The 23,555-nt window shown below is 37.0% G+C and overlaps 1 protein-coding gene across 4 annotated transcripts in view; it reads left to right on the plus strand.

Annotated features, from left to right (window-relative positions):
- VPS13A (vacuolar protein sorting 13 homolog A) overlaps positions 1-23,555 on the plus strand; it is a 271,242-nt gene that overhangs the window by 188,956 nt on the left and 58,731 nt on the right. For all 4 annotated transcript variants that reach the window (XM_081505891.1, XM_081505901.1, XM_081505918.1 and 1 more), the window contains 6 exons: positions 138-533; positions 944-1,048; positions 1,168-1,314; positions 6,973-7,101; positions 7,511-7,644; positions 15,482-15,611. In XM_081505891.1, the coding sequence (XP_081362017.1) occupies positions 138-533; positions 944-1,048; positions 1,168-1,314; positions 6,973-7,101; positions 7,511-7,644; positions 15,482-15,611 (1,041 nt within the window). The remainder of the gene's footprint in view (positions 1-137; positions 534-943; positions 1,049-1,167; positions 1,315-6,972; positions 7,102-7,510; positions 7,645-15,481; positions 15,612-23,555) is intronic.

The following is a 23,555-nucleotide window of genomic DNA, read 5'->3' on the forward strand; positions in this document are numbered from 1 at the left end:
GAACATACATAGTCTTTTGACTTTTTCTGACAGAGGTATTTCAAAAGCATTTTGTATAGCATTCAAAATCATTAAGTAGAATATTTTGGCATATTATTCTGAAGCATTAAAAATTGACTATTTTTTTTTTATTATAGGGGATTGAACATAGAGTTTTTACTCTACATGAAGGCCATTCAGCCCAGCTTTGTACTGTACAGTTGGATAAAGCCAGGCTACATTTAAAATTACTTGACTATCTTAATCATGATTGGAAAAGTGAATATCATATAAAACCTAATCAACAAGATATTAGTTTCATCAGTTTTACTTGTGTTACAGAATTAGAAAAGACTGATTTAGATATTGCTGTCCATGTGACTTATAATACTGGCCAGACTGTTATGGCATTTCATAGTCCTTATTGGATGGTCAATAAAACTGGTCGAATGTTACAGTATAAAGCAGATGGAATTCATCGAAAGCATCCACCTAATTATAAAAAGCCAGTTCTCTTTTCATTTCAGCCAAAACACTTTTTCAATAACAATAAGGTATGTGAAGTTTTGTTTTTAACTTTCATTCTTCTTTAGCTACTTATCACTCCTTTTTAGTTTGTTTTGAAAAATAAAATATTATGAAACAGGTAGAAATAACATTTGTGAAATATTTGAGGTTAGAAAGATTAGAATTTAGTATTGGAAAAGTTTTAGTGCATTAATAATATAACATTAGTAGTAGTAGTGTTAGTCGCTCAGTTTTGACTCTTTGCGACCCCATGGACTGTGGCCTGCCAGGCTCCTCTGTCCGTGGGATTCTCCAGGCAAGAATACTGGAATGTATTGCCATTCCCTTCTCCAGAATATAACATTAATTTAAGCTAAAAAGCAAAAAAATATATCAACTTAGGTAGGAATTTTTAAAGGTACCCAAATACTAATATATTTGAAATATTTTTTTCTAGGTTCAGCTTATGGTAACTGATAGTGAATTGTCAGATCAGTTTTCAATTGATACAGTTGGTAGTCATGGAGCTGTTAAATGTAAAGGCCCAAAAATGGAATATCAAGTGAGTTCATTCTATGCTCATCTGGAAACTTTTATTTAAGCTCTGTTGAGTACTTAATTTTTATAAGAATGTTGTGATAATGGAATAGTTTTTGAAATGTTACTTTTTTTCCCCCATAGGTTGGTGTCACTATAGACCTTAGCAGTTTTAACATTACCAGAATTGTCACATTTACCCCCTTTTTTTTGATTAAAAACAAAAGCAAATATCATATATCAGTGGCTGAAGAGGGAAGTGATAAATGGCTCTCTCTTGATTTGGAGCAGGTGGGTAAATGAATTTCAAAAATATACCTCTTAGGATTTTTGTTTTTTCTTGAAGTTGGATACCTGAAATCACTGTGTAATGTTTTATCTATCCACCCCCACTTCCCAATTTTGTTTCAGTTCCATGAACATTTTGAGTATTTATTTGTACCAGATTAAACTGAATAAATGATTTATTTAATTATTTAAACCTGAATATTGTCATCTAGGAATGCATTGCTTTGTAAAAGAAGTTGACACTAATGAGATGGGGTTAAATATAGCAATAGAAGATGGGATAAAGTATCAATGCAGCCAATTGATGAAGATAAATTGACAAATGTATTCTCTTCAGGAAGATTTTAGAAATGCCTGTATAGAGTAGATTAAGCTAATTACTTTAAAAAGACAGTAGTGTCTTAGGAATGACATTTTGATTCTGCTCTATCTGTAGCTGTTAGGTGTATGGATAAGAGCTTTCTGAAAGACTGCCTGAAGTTAATATAATAGTTTACTTCTGAATAAATTCTGTTCTAAGTATGTTATGATTATAAGAGAAGTATTTGCTATTTTTATTCATTATGCCTTTATGTTTTGAAGCTATCTTCTACAATCATTCATTATTCTTGAGTTACATCCTTTAGCATTTCCTTTTGAGCTGCTTGGCGGTAAATACCATCAGTTTTTGTTTATCCATAAAAGTTTTAATTATCATCTTTCTTTTATGATAATTTTTCTTGATATTCCTGTTTTTTTTCAACATGTAGCATTTGCTATATTCTGAGTTCCATTTTTGTTGAAAATTCTGCTGTGATTCTGTCATTTCTTTGAAAGTTATCTTTTTTTCTAGCTGCCTTCATGGAGTTCTCTTTGTCTTTGTTCTGCAGTCTTACAGCTATTTGTCTGCATGTGGGTTCTTTTGCTATATCCTGCTTGAGATACTTTATTCCTAGATCTATAGATTATTTCATACCTTCTGTAAAATTTGCAGTGATTATGTTTTTAAATACTGCCATTCTTAAATACTCCTGTTTCTTCCTTCTGGGTCTTTAATCAAATTTATTCTAGACCTTCATATTCTTTCTTTGATATATCTTATTATTTCTTTTTTTACGTTTTCTATCTGTATAACTCTTTCCCTTATTTTGGATAAATTCTGCATATATATTTTTCATAATTTACACTTTTACTGTATATATCATACAGTGTGTGTGTGTATGTGTGCTATTTGAACCTTCAACTGAGTTTTTTATTTGAATAATTATATTTCTCATTTTTAGAAGTTGTATCTTTTTTCATATTTGCCTGTTCATTTTTTTCAACAAATATTTATTGTGTACTCTTTACATGCCATATTTTAACAAAACTGCAAGTCCCTGTCCTGTATAGTTTACATTTCAATGGGAACTTGGGGGAACCATTAAATTGATAATGCCATAGTCAATTAGTAAAATACATAGTATATTTAAAGGTGACAAGTCTAATAGGGAAAAAGGAAATAATGCAGGCTAAGAGGTATTTTGAGTTCTAATGTGCAAGGAGTGGGCTATAATATTACATAATGTGGTCAAGGATAAGACTTGTTGAGGTCATATTTGAACGGATGTGGAAAAAATGTGCAGGGCTTCCCAGGTGGCGCAGTGGTAAAAAATCTGTCTGCCAATGCAGGAGACGTAAGGGATGCAGATTCGATCCCTGGGTTGGAAAGATCCCTTGGAGTAGGAAATGGCAACCCGCTCCAGTATTCTTGAGAGGAAAATTCCATGGATAGAAGGTCCATGGGGTCTCAAAGAGTCAGCCATGACTGAGCACACACATACTGAAGAAAATGTGAGAGGTACACTTGTCAAGAGTGCAGCTGAGCTGGAAGCTCAGCTACCAGGTACAGAAATAGCCGATTAAGACAACAAGTCAAAATAAAAGTGACAGTCAGGACTTTAATGACTTACTGCAGTAGTGTAAGTAAGAGGCTAAAGTGAAGAATGCACCAACTCCCTTTGTACTCGTTTTTCTATGAAACAGCAGTTGCTTAGGGGTGAGGTGGATCAATGCTGCTGCTGCTGCTGCTAAGTCGCTTCAGTCTTGTCCGACTCTGTTCGACCCCATAGACGGCAGCCCACCAGGCTCCGCCGTCCCTGGGATTCTCCAGGCAAGAACACTGGAGTGGGTTGCCATTTCCTTCTCCAGTGCATGAAAGGGAAAAGAGAAAGTGAAGTCGCTCAGTCGTGTCCAACTCTCAGCGACCCCATGGACTGCAGCCTACCAGGCTCCTCCGTCCATGGGATTTTCCAGGCAAGAGTACTGGAGTGGGGTGCCATTGCCTTCTCCAGTGGATCAGTGAGGGTAGTGTCATTGTCAGGGGAGCCCTGAACAAAAAGCTGGTACTGTTTTATGGATCTAGGGGATGGGAGAAAACAAAGGAATGGGGCTAGGAGTGGAATAGTACTGCAGGATAGAGAAAAAAATATCATCATTTCCCCCTCTTTCCTTAATAGAGATCTTGCAGAAGTTCCTGAGGAAGGCCTCTGCCAAAAGCCCTGATAAAGAGGCCTGTGAATACAGGTGCCCATAGTAGGAATGCAGGTACTTGTAAGGGCATGACTAGAAATGGGTTTGAATTCTTGAGAATGAAGTGTACTGCATTCTGGCCATGCACCTATTCTGGTGTGGGGAGGGCTGCTTTGCCCTGTGAAACCTGTCAAATAAAGATAAAGCCTTTATAATTGCCACTGGTATGACCTGAAAAGTTGCACATAGATTTTTAGCCAGGAGCTGGACCCCTCAGTTCATTTCAGTCAGTCAGTCACGTCCAACTCTGCGACCCAATGGACTGCAGCACACCAGGCTTCCCTATCCATTACCAACTCCTGGAGCTTGCTCAAACTCATGTCCATCAAGTTGGTGATGCCATTCAGCCATCTCATCCTCTGTCATCCCCTTGTCCTCCTGCCGTCAATCTTTTCCAGCATCAGGGTCTTTTCTAATGAGTCAGTTTTTCACATCAGGTGGCCAAAGTATTTGAGCTTCAGCTTCAGCATCAGTCCTTCCAATGAATATTCAAGACTGATTTCCTTTAGGATGGACTGGTTGGATCTCCTTGGCAGTCCAAGGGACTCTCAAGGGTCTTCTCCAGCACCACAGTTCAAAAGCATCAATTCTTTGGTGCTCAGCTTTCTTTATGGTCCAACACTCACATTCATACATGACTACTGGAAAAACCATAGATTTGACTATGTGGACCTTTGTTGGCAAAGTAATGTCTCTGCCTTTTAATATGCTGTCTAGGTTTGTCTTAGCTTTTCTTCCAAGGAGCAAGTGTTTTTTAATTTCATGGCTGCAGTCACCATCTGCAGTGATTTTGGAGCCCAAGAAAATAAAGAAAATAAATTGCTGGACCCCTCAGCAATGTGGATATCTGGGGAAAGAGCATTAAAGACAAAGGATCGCCCAGGGTCAATGATCTAAAGTAAGAGAATATTTGGCATGGGGATAGCAAAAGAGGCCAGTATTATTGGAGCGGGAAAAGTAGAAGAGAACAAGACTTACCAATGATAAAAAGTAATCCTGTAGAACTTTGAGACCCATGACAAGGATTTTAACTTTTGCTCTGAGTGAAATGGAGAGGGCTGTTGGAGGGTTTGAACAGTGATTAAACACAGTAGGCTCTCAGCAAATATTTGTTGAATGAATATATGAATTTTTTGGCAAATGTTTCATGTGTTCTCATTTGAGTCCATGGATTCTTAGTTTGTTGGATGTAGTGCATGTGTGCATGCTAAGGTGTTTGATTCAGTCATATGCAACTCTTTGCAAACCTATGGACTGTAGCCTCTGTGTATGGGATTCTCCAGGCCAGAATACTGGAGTGGGTTGCCATGCCTTCCTCCAGGGGATCCTCCTGGCCCAGGGATCAAACCTGTGTCTCTTACATCTCCTGCCTTGGCAGGCAAGTTCTTTACCACTAGCACCACATAGAACTCTCCATATATCTAGATGCTAAGATTATAACAGCTTTGTTTTACTTCATGTATTTTTTAGGTTTATCTTTGTCCATACTTTCATTTACAGTGGTTTTATGTCTTGATTTATGCGTCAGTTGTAGATAGGATTATTAGCTCTTCTGTTTTTAAAAACCTAATCTAGGGGAACACATGTAAACCCATGGCTGATTCATGTCAACGTATGGCAAAAACCACTACAATATTGTAAAGTAATTAGCCCCCAGCTAAAATAAATATATTAAAAAAAAATAAAAACCTAATCTATAGCATCTATCTTCTAATAATTTCTGTTTGCAGTAATTGCAATTACAAACACATAAGAGCTTATTATTTTTTACTTTACTTTTTCTTTTGTCAATTTCAGCTTAAGATAATTTCTGTTGCCAGTTTAAAATCTTCGCGTTTTAATTTTGGCTTACAGTAGTCGACCTTAACATGCATATTTATGGTTATTAGCTATGTTGATGTGTTAAACTTATATATATATTTTTCCACTACAAAAGACGATTACTTTGGTACTTTCTCTAGTCTCGGGAGGCCGAGCACATAACTCTTTCAAAAGGTATAGCATAATTACTAAACATAAAACATACATTTTAAAGCCAAGCCTACCAGGAAGTAACAAGGCTTGGGGGTTTTCAGAGAGCACATAATTTTTAGTCTTGTTAGTTCCTCCTGGGAAATATGCTTGGCTTAGTATTGTTACTGTTTTGAGTTTCCCAGGTAAGTTTCCCAGATGACTTTCCCAGATAAGTGTTGCAAGAAGCCCTGATTGGGAACCTTCTCAGCCTCTTACAGCCTTAACCATGTCCCATGTCTAGTTCCATTAATTACTTTTTATGACTGAATAAAACTGACTTTAACAAGCTAAGGCACTTGGCACTAACATCAAGGTTCTGCTACATTGCCCTCAGGTCATATGGTGACGTTCTCATACGTCTCATTGAATTATGTGGTTACTAGCCTGGTCAGAGCCTATTACACTAAGACTTGGTTTACATAATAGTTTAGGGACAAGGCTGGCTCTCCCTTTCCTGTTCTTTTAGCTCTTTTGTTTCCAGCTCCTATTGTCTTCTTTGTTGGTGCATTAACTCCTATTCTGTTAGTTTGGCTTCCAGGTTACTGATGTCCAGGTTGTTTCTTAAGATTTTAAGCCTGTTTTCTACTCTGAACTAAAGTTCTAAAGACTTTAGATACTTCTATTGATTTTTGTTTTTGTTTTATCCCTATTTGACTTCCAAGACTCTGGATTTAGTATGTGTCCTGACTCAACATTTGTGTGTACTTTGACTACTGCTTAAATTACTGATACCCACAACCCAATTGTGACTTTTTAGTGATAGAACATTCACCTATTTTAAACTGATCACTTTGGCTCAGTTTACTTACTTACTTTTCAGTTCCACTCTAGCTCTGGACCATGTTAACATCTCTTCACAGCACTCTAATTATCTTAGCTCTTCAACTTTCTACCCATTACTGTTTGTGTTCAAATTGCCCACAGGTGGCGCCCCTCAAAGTCAACCGTTTACAGCTAAGCAATACAATAACCAGAGTTGTGTTGACAGAGGTTTATTTAAAACTATTTTAAGTCTACTCTGATGGGTTTATTAAAATGATAAATGTCTTTATGGTGAAATCATTTTTTTTAAATAAGTGTATGTAATATGTGTTTTAGTGTATCCCCTTTTGGCCTGAGGATGCTTCTAATAAACTTCTTATTCAAGTTGAAAGAAGTGAAAGCCCTCCCAAAAAGATACATTTTAATAGGCAAGAAAGTTGTATTTTACTGCGTCTAGACAATGAGGTAAGTGATTTTTGTTTGTGTGTGATTAGAGAAGATAATATATACTTACTAAGTGTTTAATAGTGATTTTTGTTTGTTTTACCAAAAATGAACAAATGTTTCTCTTTGCAAAGGGAAAAAGTTCTAAAAGGACACAAGAGATGTAAGCAATTTAATTGTTGCATAGAAAGTTAGAGTGCCTGGAATAAACCACATCTTGAATTTGACCCATCTATGATAACTGAGAGTCTTGGTTTCTCAGATATGCAGTATAAAATCCTGAATGACTTTCTAAATCATCAAAAAAATGTATTAGCTATAGTTTTAAGAACAGTTTTATTATTAAGAATAGTTTTATTATTAAATGTTACTGGTTAATGTTCTTTCGAAAATGATCACATTAGAAAATATTTTCTTTTCCTTTTTCTAGCTTGGAGGTATTATAGCAGAAGTTAATTTGGCTGAGCATTCTACAGTTATTACATTTTCAGATTATCGTGATGGAGCCGCTACATTTCTGTTAATAAATCACACCAAGAATGACATTGTTCAGTATAAGCAAAGGTAAGAGGATTATTACAGTTACAGTATCCTCTGATTTTAGCAGTCTAGGTAATAAAACTTTGACTTTATGATAATTTCTTAAGAGTATAAAAACCAATAATAGCATTATGGCCATGTAAAACAATGTCCTTGTTTAAAAGAATGTATACTGAAATATATAGGTTTAAAACTGACTTGATATCTGTAATTTACTTTTTTAAAAGTTTTAACACAATTGACATAAAACATGAATTTTAGTTGTCCAACCTAATGGTTAAGTGTTTGTATATATATTGTAAAATCATCACAACAATAAGTCTAGTTAACATTCGTCACTGTATATAGAGTGTTTTCTTCCCTTGTGATGAGAACTTTTAAGATTTACTCTCTTAGCAACTTTTGCATATAAAATAGAGTATTATTAACTATAGTCATCATGTTGTACCTCACATCCCCATGACTAATTTTATAAATGTAAGTTTGTACCTTTTGACCCCCTTTACTCATTTCTCCATCCCTGCCCCTGCCTGTAGCTTCCACCAATCTATCTGTTCTCTATGTGTTTGATTCTTTTTGTGGTTTTCTTTTTTCTTGCTTTTTTTAGATTCCACATTTAACTGAGATAATGATATTTGTCTTTCTCTCAATGGCTTATTTCACTTAGCATAATCCCATTAAAGTCCATCCATGTTGTCTCAAATGGCAAGATTTCCTTCTTTTCTATGGCTGAATACTATTTAATTCTATGTATATAGAATGAAATATGTGTGTGTGTGTGTGTATATATATTTATATAGATACCTCATTTTCTTCATTCATTCGTGGACACTTAGGTTGTTTCCATGTCTTGGTGATTATATGTAATACTGCAGTAAGTACCTGTGTTTGTTTTGAATTAGTGTTTTCATTTCCTTTGAATAGATATCCAGTTGCTGGATCACATGTTCTATTTTTAGTTTTTTGACAAGTCTCCATACTGTTTTCCGTAGTGGCTGCACCAGTTTACATTACCGTCAACAATACACGATACCTTTTTCCCCAAATCCTCACCAGCATTTATTTTTTTTCTTATCTTTTTGATGATAAACATTCTAATGGTGTGGGATGATATCTCATGGTTTTGATTTGCATTTCCTTGATGATTAGTGATATAACTTACTTTTAAATACTTCAAAAAAAAAACAGAACTGAAACAAGTATGGCAAAAGCTTGATCAGTGAAGAATCTGGTGAGGAAATTGTCAGAGTTTATCATAAGCATTTTGTCTAGTTTTGAAATTTTTTGTTTTTAATGAATATAATGTAACTATTGATTCTTCAGATTTTTTTTTCAAACAGTAGATAACGTTTTTCTTGCTGAGGCATGTGGGAAAGGACCACTACATTTTTCACCTTTGCTGAAGACCACGTTTATTTATTTCAGGATTACTCATAACATCATTTGTTTCAATATAATGTGATATCATATCCTCCTAGTACTACTATAGTTTATGTAACCTTCTTTTCCTCTATTTATGGGTCCCAGGTTGTCTTGAGTGTATTTTGTCTGCTTTTTTAGTTTGTTTTCATGTCAGTTACCAGTGGGCCCATGTTTACCAGTGCATTTATACTTTTTTTCGACTGCTAACTGTACAATTGCACTCATCTCACATGCTAGTAAAGTATGCTCAAAATTCTCCAAGCCAGGCTTCAGCAATACGTGAACCGTGAACTTCCAGATGTTCAAGCTGGTTTTAGAAAAGGCAGAGGAACCAGAGATCAAATTGCCAATATCCGCTGGATCATCGAAAAAGCAAGAGAGTTCCAGAAAAACATCTATTTCTGCTTTATTGACTATGCCAAAGCCTTTGACTGTGTGGATCACAAGAAACTGTGGAAAATTCTGAAAGAGATGGGAATACCAGACCATCTGACCTGTCTCTTGAGAACCCTGTATGCAGGTCAGGAAGCAACAGTTAGAAGTGGACATGGAACAACAGACTGGTTCCAAAAAGGAAAAGGAGTACGTCAAGGCTGTATATTGTCACCCTGCTTATTTACCTTATATGCAGAGTACATCATAAGAAACGCTGGGCTGGAAGAAACACAAGCTGGAATCAAGATTGCCGGGAGAAATATCAATAACCTCAGATATGCGGATGACACCACCCTTATGGCAGAAAGTGAAGAACTAAAGAGCCTCTTGATGAAGGTGAAAGAGGAGAGTGAAAAAGTTGGCTTAAAGCTCAACGTTCAGAAAACTAAGATCATGGCATCTGGTCCCATCACTTCATGGGAAATAGATGGGGAAACAGTGGAAACAGTGTCAGACTTTATTTTTTTGGGCTCCAAAATCACTGCTGATGGTGATTGCAGGCATGAAATTAAAAGACGCTTACTCCTTGGAAGGAAGGTTATGACCAACCTAGATAGCATATTTAAAAGCAGAGACATTACTTTGCCAACAAAAGTCCGTCTGGTCAAGGCTATGGTTTTTCCAGTGGTCATGTATGGATGTGAGAGTTGGACGGTGAAGAAAGCTGAGCGCCGAAGAATTGATGCTTTTGAACTGTGGTGTTGGAGAAGACTCTTGAGAGTCCTTTGGATTGCAAGGAGATCCAATCAATCCATCCTAAGAGAGATCAATCCTGGGTGTTCATTGGAATATCTTATGTTGAAGCTGAAACTCCAATACTTTGGGCACCTGATGGGAAGAGTTGACTCATTGGAAAAGACCCTAATGCTGGGTAGGATTGGGGGTGGGAGGAGAAGGGGACGACAGAGGATCAGATGGTTGGATGGCATCACCGACTCGATGGACATGGGTTTGGGTAGACTCCGGGAGTTGGTGATGGACAGAGAGGCCTGGCGTGCTGCAATTCATGGGGTCGCAAAGAGTCGGACATGACTGATCGACTGAACTGAACTGTACAATTCTAATCATTGACTAAAGTAAAATAGACATTGATTGTGTGAGAACCCCAGGTTGATCTAGCAAATACCTAGAACTCTTCCTTGCCCATCAGTTCTCTCATTTGTAGAATATGTTGAGAGAGGGGAGAGCCTGTTTTTTATGATTATCTATATTATAAAAATAGTAAGTAGATTGATTAAAACTGGCAAAAGCAAGCAGAAATGGCTTGACTTATTTAATTCATGTACCTCAGCTAGCCTTTCTCAAAGAAATTTTCACAAAATTAAGACCTCCAGAAAATGATTTGAGTGACTATTTTCTCAATTCTTTCAAACATATTACATAACTGGTAACATTCTAAAATACATAGGAGCTAAGTTGATTCTTTATATACTGTGGATAATGTAGGGCATCATAGCTTAATTCTCTGACATCTGATTGAGCCTGGCTAATGCTGAACAAGAGTCTTTATCAGTCCTTTCTTTGGGCTTGACTTCGCACTCTTATTTATAGTCCAGTTCAGATATGAAATGTTTTAAAATTTTATCTCCTGCATTGTTATAATTATAAAAGTAAGGGATGCAAGAGAAACTAAAATGTGATCCTGTGTAGAAATTCTGAAACTGCAAAATTAGTCGTAAAGGGAATTTATAAAATTAACAATGTGCAAGAATGAACATGGAATTTAGATTTATAATTATTTGAAGAAGTAAAGTGAGGTTAAAGTTTCTCAGTTGTGTCCAACTCTTTGCAACCCCATGGACTATACAATCCATGGAATTCTCCAGGCCAGAATACTGGAGTGGGTAGCCGTTCCCTTCTTCAGGTGTCTTCCCAACCCAGGGATTTAACCCAGGTCTCCCGCATTGCAGGTGGATTCTTTACCAACTGACCCACAAGGGAAGCCCAGTTATTTGAAGAACTTCTTAAATTGAGAACATGGAATTTTGGCTTAAAAGAGTATTGAATCCAGATCCCCAAATCTTTACTCCAGTGTAGCCTTCTGTTGAGTTTCTTGCTACTGCCTTTTCCTAAATACTATATTACATAAGAAGTTAACGTGATTCAAAGCTGACCTCATCATTTGTACTGCAAAATCTCTTTCTCCTCTGTATCATCTCAGTGAATGACACTGTCATCCACCCTTGTGATTCTAGATTTCTCCTGCCTCTCCATGCCATCTGGTTAAATTCTTATTTTTTAAAAAAATTTTCTCTTCTTATCTACTCTCTGCTATCTTTTCAGATAGCTACTCTCTCTTAACATTTATTTCTTGAGTAGATTTGAAGTCTGATTCTCTAGTCTTATCTCTAGTAAATCCCCCAGAGGTAGGTTTCTAAAAATACTTAAATGGGGCATCCCAGGTGGCTCAGTGGTAAAAAATCTACCTACCAGTGCAAGAGATGTGGGTTCAATCCCTGGGTCCGAAATATCCCCTGGAGTAGGAAATGGCAGCCCACTCCAGTATTCTTGCTTAGAAAATTCCATGGACAGAGGAGCCTGGGAGGCTGTGGTCCATAGGGCTGCAAAGAGGCGGCATGACTGCATGAATGAATGCGTGCACGCGTGCATGCACACACACACAAAATAGCCAAAAGAATGAAATTTTTAAAAATGAATAAAAATACTAATGTAGTCATGTCTCTTTCTTGTTTAAAGTTCTTTAGTGATTTTCCATTCTTTTAAAATAAACTGTTTGTATACTACTTTTCTAAACATTTCTCTTTCTGTTGTCTCTTACCCTGTACTTAAGTCCAAGTGAAGTGTTTGTTTCCAGAATGTTCTGGGTTCTTCCATGTGTTATTACCATTTCAGTTGCTCCTTTCTGCTAGAAAAGCTTCATTTCCATGCAGTCCCTTCCGTCACCTCCTTAGTCTGTATACCCAGTTTTCCATTGCATCTTTGCACACATAGATTAAAGTGTTTGTCACATTGTGTTGTCATTTTCTTGTGAAGTTACTACTTGTACATAGTTAATATTCTGAGGATTCTGGTTGCTTTTTATTTTCTTTGAATTCCCTGAGGTCAATTTGAGATTAATTTTTTCATAAAGAATGTTCTGCAGTGAATGAAATAGACTTAAAGCATTTGTAAATATTTTCAACCTAATTTATCTGAACAACACTGTTACATTTGATATTCTTTCATAGAAAAGTAAGGAATATAGAACTTTTGTTTCCTCTGCCTTCCCTTCCCTTGGCTTTCTTCTTGTTAATGTGGTTTTGTTGCTGTTGTTGAGTCTCTCGGTCATGTCCGACTCTTTGCAACCCCATGGACTGCAGCATGCCAGGCTTCCCTGTCCTTTACTCTCTCCCAGAGTTTACTCAAACTCATGTCCATTGAGTCGATGATGCCACTCAGCCATCTCATCCTCTCACCTCCTTTTCCTCCTTGCCTCAATCTTTCCCAGCATTAGGATCTTTTCCAATGAGTTGACTCTTTGCATCAGGTGGCCAAAGTATTGGAGCTTCAGTTTCAACATCAGTCCTTCCAGTGAATATTCAGGGTTGATTGCCTTTAGGATTGACTGGTTTGCTCTCCTTGTTGTCCAAGGGACTCTGAAGAGTCTTCTCTGGCACCACAGTTCAAAAGCATTAGTTCTTCAGGGCTCAGCCTTCTTGACGGTCCAACTCTCACATCCATACATGACTACCAGAAAAACCATATCTTTGACTATATGAACCTTTGTCAGCAAAGTTATATCTCTGCTTTTTAATACTCTGTCCTACGTATGAAAATAATATCACTAGATGTCCATCTATCTTTTTTAATATTCTGTAGAAAACTGTGAAAAGCATAATCTTTGGTACCAAAAATGTCAACATTTTTATTTAGTTCTTTTTTACTGTTGCTCTCTGTTTATATTTCTGAATCTTGTTTTTAATAGCTATTGCAAGCATGTAAATTTGCTTCAGAAACACAATTTTAAATGAATGCATGATATTCCATCATTTAGGTGCACTATAATTAGATGTTCCTCTGTTGTTGAGAATTTGTTTCTAAATTTTATAATGTTAAAAATCTGTCTTTTAATAAAAATTTTTATCCTGTTTATAATCCTTTTAAAGACTAATTATGATTCCTTGCCATACTCTTTTGTCATATGGATTATTTTCTTCTAATGATGATTTGGAAAATATAATTTTGTTTCTCTTGTATATAATTACTTTTTGTGTTCTTGAAGATTTTGATGCATTTAAAATTTTGAGAGTGAAGCAGTATCTGCTAATTTTCCATGAAAAATATAGAGTACTTTTTCATTTCCTTTGATTTCTCTTTCCAAATTCAGTTTCTTATAAATATAATTTGGGATTTTTGATCCAGAGTAATATATGGTTAATTTTTCAAGACTATGTTATTGAACGTATTTGGATTGACTCACAATTGGGTTTTGCTGGTAGCTCAGCTGGTAAAGAATCCACCTGCAATTAGGAGACCCTAGTTCGATTCCTAGGTCGGGAAGATCTGCTGGAGAAGGGATAGGCTACCCACCTCCAGTATTCTTGGATTTCCCTGGTGGCTCAGCTGGTTAAGATTCTGCCTGCAGTGCAGAAGACCTGTTTTCGATCCCTGGGTTGGGAAGATCCCCTGGAGATGGGAAAGGCTACCCACTCCAGTATTCTGGCCTGGAGAATTCCATGGACTCTGTAGTCCATGGGGTCGCAAAGAATCAGACACGACTGAGCGACTTTCACAATATTAATGAGTTAATTTATTTTACTGGTTTAGTTTAATATTTTTGTACCACAGTTCTTAAAATTTTATTTTGACTCCTCTCTGGCTTGGTTGGAAAATGTAAGGGTTTGTGGTAATATGTTATGCTATTGCTTATTTCAAAATGTCTTACTTTTGGAAATTAACAATTTGCCATAAAATTTTAAGTCATAACTCTTGTCTCAAATTTGTGTAGGCATTGCTGCATTGTTTTCTGGCATTCAGTATTACAGAACAGAGTGAAAAGTCTTATTTTTATTTCTAAGGGTAACTGTGATTTCCCTAGATGTTAGTAGGCAGGTTTCCCTGTATATTCTTAAAATTTGACATTTTCCAGAGTCCTGCATTCTATGTTGGACGATATTGTTTCCATTCATTTAGTCTGATACCCAGTGAAGTCTAATCTGCAGAGTCAGCTCAGAAAAGTTATATTGTATTATTTTTTTGGTTTGTAACTTCTCCATTTTCTTTTGGCGAATTGTTTTGTGAGTTGATTGAATTTCTTAGATTTATATCCCGTGTCTTATGGTTTTTAAAAATAATTGAACTGAATTTTGACACAGTAAAATCGATTCTTAGGAAAGTATTACCAGTTAAATTCTCTTAGATTTGGTATAGATAAGGTAAAGTAATTGAAATAATTTTCTTTATAATTAATTAGCATTTAAAGTAGACAGTTTCAGAAACCTGAGTTATTTTTTAAATTAATTTTTGACAGTGCTAGGTCTTTGTTGCTTTGTGCGGTCTTTCACTAGTTGCAGCAAGCTTGAACTACTCTCCTTGAAGTGTGCAGGCTTCTCATTGTGGTGGCTTCTCTTGTTGTGGAGCATAGAATCTAGGGTGCACAGCCCTTGTGGTGCAAGGACTCAGTAGTTGTGGTACCCCAGCTCCAGAGCACAGGCTCAGTAGTTATAGCTCATGGAGTTAGTTGCTTTGTGGCATCTGGGATCTTCCCAGATAGGGATCCACATCTCTGGCATTGGCAGGCGGATTCTTTACCTCTGAGCCACCAGGGAAACCCAACCTGAGATACTTATTTCCTAACTAGGACAGACATTTCCCTTGAAATATTCTCATTATTTTCTCAGAAAACCACTTTTTTATTGTATAAGGAAAAATTTCAGTCTACTTTACTCAGAACTACCATAAATCTTAATTAATGGACTCAGAATTAATGAAGTATTATTTTGGCTTCTTAGTATATTTGTATACTTGCACTTAATTTAATGTGTCTTTTTCCTATTTATGTCAGTTCCCTCAGTGAAATAGAAGATTCCCTCCCTCCTGGAAAAGCAGTATTTTATACATGGGCTGATCCAGTGGGCTCTAGAAAGCTGAAGTGGAAATGTGGAAAAAGCCACGGAGAAGTAACACAAAAGGATGTATGTACTGGGTTATTATGGTGTTCTTAGGAGGCTTTTTTTTTTTTCAGCCTTAATAATTTTGAGGCCTTTTTGTGTTTACACTTCTTAAACACTGCTGAAGATTTTTAAAGCAATATTCAAGTTTTAACTTAACCAAAAATGTTTAAAACTGGAAGCAGTCTTATTTTGTCTATCTTCTTATTTGCTTCTATTATGTTATAAAGGGTAAACTTAGATACTTTCAGCATTCAATTTATAAACAGATACAAATATATTATTGCATTAAAGGTCATCTGTAAAGAGCAATATGGCATAGGAACCTGGAATGTTAGGTCCATGAATCAAGGCAAATTGGAAGTGGTCAAACAGGAGATGACAAGAGTGAACGTCAACATTCTAGGAATCAGCGAACTAAGATGGACTGGAATGGGTGAATTTAACTCAGATGACTATTATATCTACTACTGTGGGCAGGAATCCCTTAGAAGAAATGGAGTAGCCATCATGGTCAACAAAAGAGTCCGAAATGCAGTACTTGGATGCAATCTCAAAAACGACAGAATGATCTCTGTTCATTTCCAAGGCAAACCACTCAGTATCACTGTAATCGAAGTCTATGCCCCGACCAGTAACGCTGAAGAAGCTGAAGTTGAACAGTTCTATGAAGACCTACAAGACCGTTTAGAACTAACACCCAAAAGAGATGTCCTTTTCATTATAGGGGACTGGGATGCAAAAGTAGGAAGTCAGGAAACACCTGGCGTAACAGGCAAATTTGGCCTTAGAGTACAGAATGAAGCAGGGCAAAGGCTAATAGAGTTTTGCCAAGAGAACACACTGGTCATAGAAAACACCCTCTTCCAACAACATAAGAGAAGAGTCTACACATGGACATCACCAGATGGTCAACACCGAAATCAGATTGATTATATTCTTTGCAGCCAAAGGTGGAGAAGCTCTATACAGTCAGCAAAAACAAGACAGGGAGCAGACTGTGGCTCAGATCATGAACTCCTTATTGCCAAATTCAGACTTAAATTAGAGAAAGTAGGGAAAACCACTAGACCATTCAGGTATGACCTAAATCAAATCCCTTATGATTATACAGTGGAAGTGAGAAATAGATTTAAGGGACTAGATATGATAGACAGAGTGCCTGCTGAACTATGGACAGAGGTTTGTGACATTGTACAGGAGACAGGGATCAAGACCATCCCCATGGAAAATAAATGCAAAAAAGCAAAATGGCTGTCTGAGGAGGCCTTACAAATATCTGGGAGAAGAAGAGAAGCAAGGAGCAAAGGAGAAAAGGAAAGATATCCCCATCTGAATGCAGAGTTCCAAAGAATAGCAAGGAGAGATAAGAAAGCCTTCCTCAGTGATCAATGCAAAGAAATAGAGGAAAACGACAGAATGGGAAAGACTAGAGATCTCTTCAAGAAAATTAGAGATACCAAGGACATTTCATGCAAAGATGGGCTCAATAAAGGACAGAAATGGTATGGACCCAACAGAAGCAGAAGATATTAAGAAGAGGTGGCAAGAATACACAGAAGAACTGTACAAAAAAGATCTTCACAACCCAGATAATCACGATGGTGTGATCACTCACCTAGAGCCAGACATCTTGGAATGCGAAGTCAAGTGGGTCTTAGGAAGCATCCCTACGAACAAAGCTAGTGGAGATGATGGCATTCCAGTTTCAAATCCTCAAAGATGATGCTGTGAAAGTGCTGCACTCAATATGCCAGCAAATCTGGAAAACTCAGCAGTGGCCACAGGACTGGAAAAGGTCAGTTTTCATTCCAATCCCTAAGAAAGGCAATGCCAAAGAATGCTCAAACTATGGCACAATTGTGCTCATCTCACATGCTAGTAAAGTAATGCTCAAAATTCTCCAAGCCAGGCTTCAGCAATACGTGAACCGTGAACTTCCAGATGTTCAAGCTAGTTTTAGAAAAGGCAGAGGAATCAGAGATCAAATTGCCAATATCCGCTGGATCATCGAAAAAGCAAGAGAGTTCCAGAAAAACATCTATTTCTGCTTTATTGACTATGCCAAAGCCTTCTCCTGTGTGGATCACAATAAACTGTGGAACATTCTTCAAGAGATGGGAATACCAGACCATCTGACCTGTCTATTGAGAACCCTGTATGCAGGTCAGGAAGCAACAGTTAGAAGTGGACATGGAACAACAGACTGGTTCGGAAAAGGAGTCCGTCAAGGCTGTATATTGTCACCCTGCTTATTTACCTTATATGCAGAGTACATCATGAGAAACGCTGGGCTGGAAGAAACACAAGCTGGAATCAAGATTGCCGGGAGAAATATCAATAACCTCAGATATGCAGATGATACCACCCTTATGGCAGAAAGTGAAGAAGAACTAAAGAGCCTCTTGATGAAAGAAGAGAATGAAAAAGTTGGCTTAAAGCTCAACGTTCAGGAAACTAAGATCATGGCATCTGGTTCCATCACTTCAAGGGAAATAGATGGGGAAACAGTGGAAACAGTGTCAGAATTTTATATTTTTGGGCTCCGAAATCACTGCAGATGGTGACTGCAGCCATGAAATTAAAAGATGCTTACTCCTTGGAAGGAAGGTTATGACCAACCTAGATAGCATATTTAAAAGCAGAGAGTACTTTGCCCACAAAAGTCCGTCTAGTCAAGGCTGTGGTTTTTCCAGTGGTCATGTATGGGTGTGAAAGTTGGACGGTGAAGAAAGCTGAGCACCGAAGAATTGATGCATTTGAACTGTGGTGTTGGGGAAGACTCTTGAGAGTCCCTTGGACTGCAAGAAGATCCAACCAGTCCACCCTAAAGGAGGTCAGTCCTGGGTGTTCATTGGAAGGACTGATGTTGAAGCGGAAACTCCAATACTTTGGCCACCTCATGCAAGGAGTTGACTCATTGGAAAAGACCCAAATGCTGGGAAGGATTGGGGGCAGGAGGAGAAGGGGACGACAGAGGATGAGATGGTTGGATGGCATTACCGACTCGATGGACATGGGTTTGGATAAACCCCGGGAGTTGGTGATGGACAGGGAGGCCTGGCGTGCTGCGATTCATGGGGTCGCAAGGAGTCGGACACGACTGAGGGATTGAACTGAACTGAACTTAAAGGTCATCTAAGTCGGTGTTGCTTTTATGAAGGACGTTTAGGAATCTGTTAGCATTATGGATTTGTCTCTGAATGGCAGACTGTTGTTTTTTATAATAATAAAGTTAGGTATGAACATTCTCCAGTTACATATTAAATGACTTTCAGAAATTATTTTATTAAAGTTTTATCTATCTTTCAAAATTTATCTTAATTTTTTCTCTATTCCAGTGTCTTTTTTCTTGCCTCTAGTTATTACTTCTTATCAAATGAGTAAATTAATGAGTACTGAATTTTTGTTAATTTTTATGCCTTTTGTTTTTTATCTTTTGAGATGATTATATGCTTTTGGGCTTTGTCTTATTTGGTTGTTTTTTTAAATATTAGGCCAGCCTTGTATTTTTGGAAATGACTTGCTAATGTTTTGTTCAAGACTTTTGCTTGTATTCATGAAAGAAGTTGGCCTGTCACTGTCTTATCTTGTAATATCCTTACCAGATTTTAATATTAAGGTCATCCTGACTTCTAATACATGTAGAGAATTATCTACAATTTTTCTGTTTTCTGAAAGAGTTCATGTTAGACTGGTATGATTTGTAGAATGTTTGGAATGTTTGCTATAGAGTTCACAAGTGAAGCCTAGTCATCTTACCTGCAATGGTCTGTGTAAGAAAGTTTTTAAATTATGAATGCTACTTTTTTATTGATAGGGCAGTTTAGTTTTCTACTTTTATTTGTGTGGGTTTGATAAGAGTTTTTCTTAAGAATGCATTTATTTCATCTCAGTTTTCTAATGTATTGATATAAGTGTTTTTATAATTTCCATATTTTTATCTTTTTAAGATTTATAGTGATGATTTTTCTTTTTGTTCCGTTCCTAGTGTAGAATATTTGTGCCTTCATTCCTTTTTTCCCTAAGTTTTGCTGAGATTTTTATTAGTTTAATTAGTTTCAATTTAGTTTTGTCTGTCAGAAAACCATCAATTTGCCCTTTTGATGATCTCTTTCATACATTTGTTTTCATTTTCACCTATTTTTGCCTAATCTGTATTATATTCTTTCCCCTTTCTTCTGTTGTAATTTGATAATTTTCTTTTAAACTCTTGAGATAGATAATTGTATTAATCTGCTCAGGATGCTATACTATAACAAAATACCTTAGCCTGGTTGCCTTAAACAGTGGAGATTCATTTCTAGTGGTTCTGGAGGCGGGAAGCCTGAGATCAGAATGCCAGCATAGTCAAATTCTGGTGAACTTTATGAGGATGCTTCCTGGCTTGCAAACGAGAGCCTTCTTGCTATGTCTTCACAGGATGAAAAGAGAGGGAGTGAGCTATCTGGTATCTCTTATAAGGAAAGGAATACTGGTGGATCAGAGCCCTATTTACACCCTTCCCCTCCCCCATGCTGTCACTTAACCATGATGTCTTTACCTCCATCATACAGTCATACTGGAGGCTGAGACTGTAACACAAGAATTGGGGGAGGGGAGCAGCACAGATGAGTTCACAGCAGTTACCTTGAGCATTCCTTTTTAGATTTTCTTCACTTTTTATTTGAAGTCATTTAAAGTCACAAACTTCTTCCAAAAACAGTATTAATTCTGTCTCACAAATTTGGCTACATATTAATTATTTTTTAGATCAGAATATTTTCTGAATTTCATTGTGATTTATTTTTATGTTTTGGCTTCATGATTACTTAGGTTATCACTTTTCAAAAGTATTTTCTTGTTGTGTTTATTTATTTCTAACTTAATTCCACTATGGCCAGAGAACATACTCTGATTCAGTTCATTGAAATTTGTTGAAATAGACTTTGTGGGCTTGTAATCAATTTTTGTAAATATTTTATGTGTATTTGAAAAAAATACATATTCTGCAGTTGGTTACAGTATGTCAGTTTGTTCAAATATTGTTGAGTGTTTAGATCTTCTATCTTACTAAATTTTTTGTTTGTGCTTGTTCTGTTGCTGTGAGAATAGTGTTTGAAATCATGAATCTATGCGTACCTTTTTTGGTTTTGTTAATTTGGGCTCTTACATTTTGAAACTATGTGATTCAGTTCAGTTCAGTTCAGTCGCTCAGTCGTGTCCGACTCTTTGCAACCCCATGGATTGCAGCACGCCAGGCCTCCCTGTCCATCACCAACTCCCGGAGTTGACTCAAACTCATCTCCATTGAGTCGGGGATGCCATCCAACCATCTCATCCTCTGTCATCCCCTTCTCCTCCTGCCTTCAATCTTTCCCAGCACCAAGGTCTTTTCAAATGAGTCAGCTCTTCGCATCAGGTAGCCAAATATTGGAGTTTCAGCTTCAACATCAGTCCTTCCAATGAACATTCACGACTGATCTCCTTTAGGATGGACTGGTTGGATCTCCTTGCAACTATGTGATTAGGTAGATATAAATTTAGAATTGTTGTCTTTTTGTAAGTTGATTCTTATTAGTATGTATTATTTCAGTGCCCACCACAGTATCTTTTTAGGCTTAAATATTGAGACTTATAAAACTATCATGGGCCACAGTTTGCAGCTGCCTAACTGGGAGGATTGTTGTTGTTGAGTCGCTAAGTTGTGTCTGACTCTTCTGAGACCCTGTGGATTGTAGCCTGCCAGGCTCCTCTGTCCATGGGATTTTCCAGGCAAGAGTTGTTGACTAAAAAATTATTCAAAACCTAAAAGTGTTGAGAGTTATGTTTTATTCAGCAGGAATTTTTAGGACTTCAACACCAGGAGGCAGCATCTAAAGTATCCCTGAGAGAATTGCTCTGAAGAGGCAAGGCGGCGTTGGGGGAGCCAAGATATATAGGAGTATTGCAACAAAGGGCAGGTAGTCTGAACATCAAAAGATTATTGTCAGTTTAAGAAAAGCAGATAAGTCAAGTTAAGGCATTTAACACTTTTCTGTATATGGGAAGGTACAAAAGTCTGGGCTCACTGAACTCTTTCTTATGATATTCACCTCACCTATCTGGGACTAGTATCCTGTGTTTTTATATTCTGAGTTCCCTCGGGGTTAACCAGCTCATCCTAGACTGCGACTGTAACTGTCGTTGACTGTGACACCCTTTGTTTACTGATATGGCAGGCAGTATTCCACTTATCAGAGTCTATAGCTGATTAGTTTCATTTGTCTGAAAATGTCTTTATTTTGCTCTCTTTTTAGTGAAGTATTTCTGCCGGATATCAAATTTTAGGTTTGGCACCTCTTTCTTCTTCCTCTTAGAAATTCACCATTGCATAAATGTTAGACTTTTCATCATGTCTCTTAGGACATTTATTGTTGTTCTATATTGTTTCATCCTTTTCTCTCCTTCCTTCAGTATAAGTACTTCCTTCTGACTTATTTTTCACTGAACTTCTTTTACTGTGTCTAATTTGCTCTTAAAATAATCTATTGAGTTATTAATTTTAGTTATTGAAATATCAGTTCTAAGGTTTCTATTATAAAAGTTCTTGTTCCAAAATTCTCTATCTTGTTACATAATTTCTTGAATGTTTTGATCATAACTACTTTAAAGACTGACAATTCCAATACCTAAATTTCTTCTGGATATTTAAAAATTTTCTCTTTTCTTGGTTTTCACTAAAATCCATTCTGTTTGCATGTTTATTTTTGACTCTGTGCTGAACATAGTATATGAAAAATTTTAAAGATAATTTGAGACTCCGTATGATACTCCCTAACTTCTCAGTGTTTGCTTCTACTTTTTGAACTGTTACTTTTTTTTTGTTTTGTTTTTTGGTTTTATTTATTTATTTGACTACACTGAGTCTTAGTTGTGGCATGAAGGATCTTTAGTTATGGCCTGTGAACTCTTAGTTGCAGCATGTGAGATCTTGTTCCCAGACCCTGGATCCAACCTGAGCCCCCTGCATTGGGAGCACAGGGTCTTAGCCATTGGACCACCAGGGAAGTCCACAAAGTTCACTTTTATTGGCTTTCTTTATCAGATCTTGGCGCCATTAATTCATGCTATCTTGGAAGCTTTTCTGTCTTTTCAGACACATATTTTTTCTTTTTAGATGTTGTCCAACTTTTTGCTGTTAGCAAGAGGCTTTGTCTCAGACCACCTAGTCATCAGTTGCCAGAACAGAAACCTGTGGTATCTTTTTAAAATTAAGGTTGTTAATGGCATTTTGTGTATTGATTTTTTTTTTAAATCCAGAAAATTCACTGAATTCTCTTATTAGTATTATTTATTTTTTATTTTTCCACATGTACAATCATGACACTTAAAAATAATGAGAGTTTTGTTTTCTCCTTTTCAGTCCTTTCATCTTTAATTGGAGAAGGCAATGGCACCCCACTCCAGTACTCTTGCCTGGAAAATCCCATGGACAGAGGAGCCTGGTAGGCTATGGTCCATGGGGTCGCTAAGAGTCGGACACGCTAACTTCACTTTCACTTTTCCGTTTCATGCACTGGAGAAGGAAATGGCAACCCACTCCAGTGTTCTTGCCTGGAGAATCCCAGGGACGGCGGAGCCTGGTCGGCTGCTGTCTGTGGGGTCGCACAGAGTCGGACACGACTGAAGCGACTTAGCAGTAGCAGCAGCATCTTTAATTTTTTTTGCCTTACTTGACTGGCTTGCATCTCTATGTCCTGTTTAATAAAACTGATGTTTACATATATTTTTGCCTTATTTCTGGTCTCAAGTTATATGACATCAACATTTACCTTTAAGTGTGATCTTTGCTGAAGTTTGGTGTGTGTTTGGGAAGTTTAATAGGTTAAAGAACTTCTCATGTAGTCTTTGTTTGCCAAAATTTTTTATTATTCCTAAATATTGAATTTTGTAAAATGTTTTCTCTCACATTTTATTTGCATAACATTCCTTTCTTACTTCAGACAT

Source organism: Giraffa tippelskirchi, chromosome 1 (assembly GCF_054371585.1).
Source record: "Giraffa tippelskirchi isolate mGirTip1 chromosome 1, T2T-mGirTip1v1.2.pri, whole genome shotgun sequence".
NCBI lineage: Eukaryota > Metazoa > Chordata > Mammalia > Artiodactyla > Giraffidae > Giraffa > Giraffa tippelskirchi.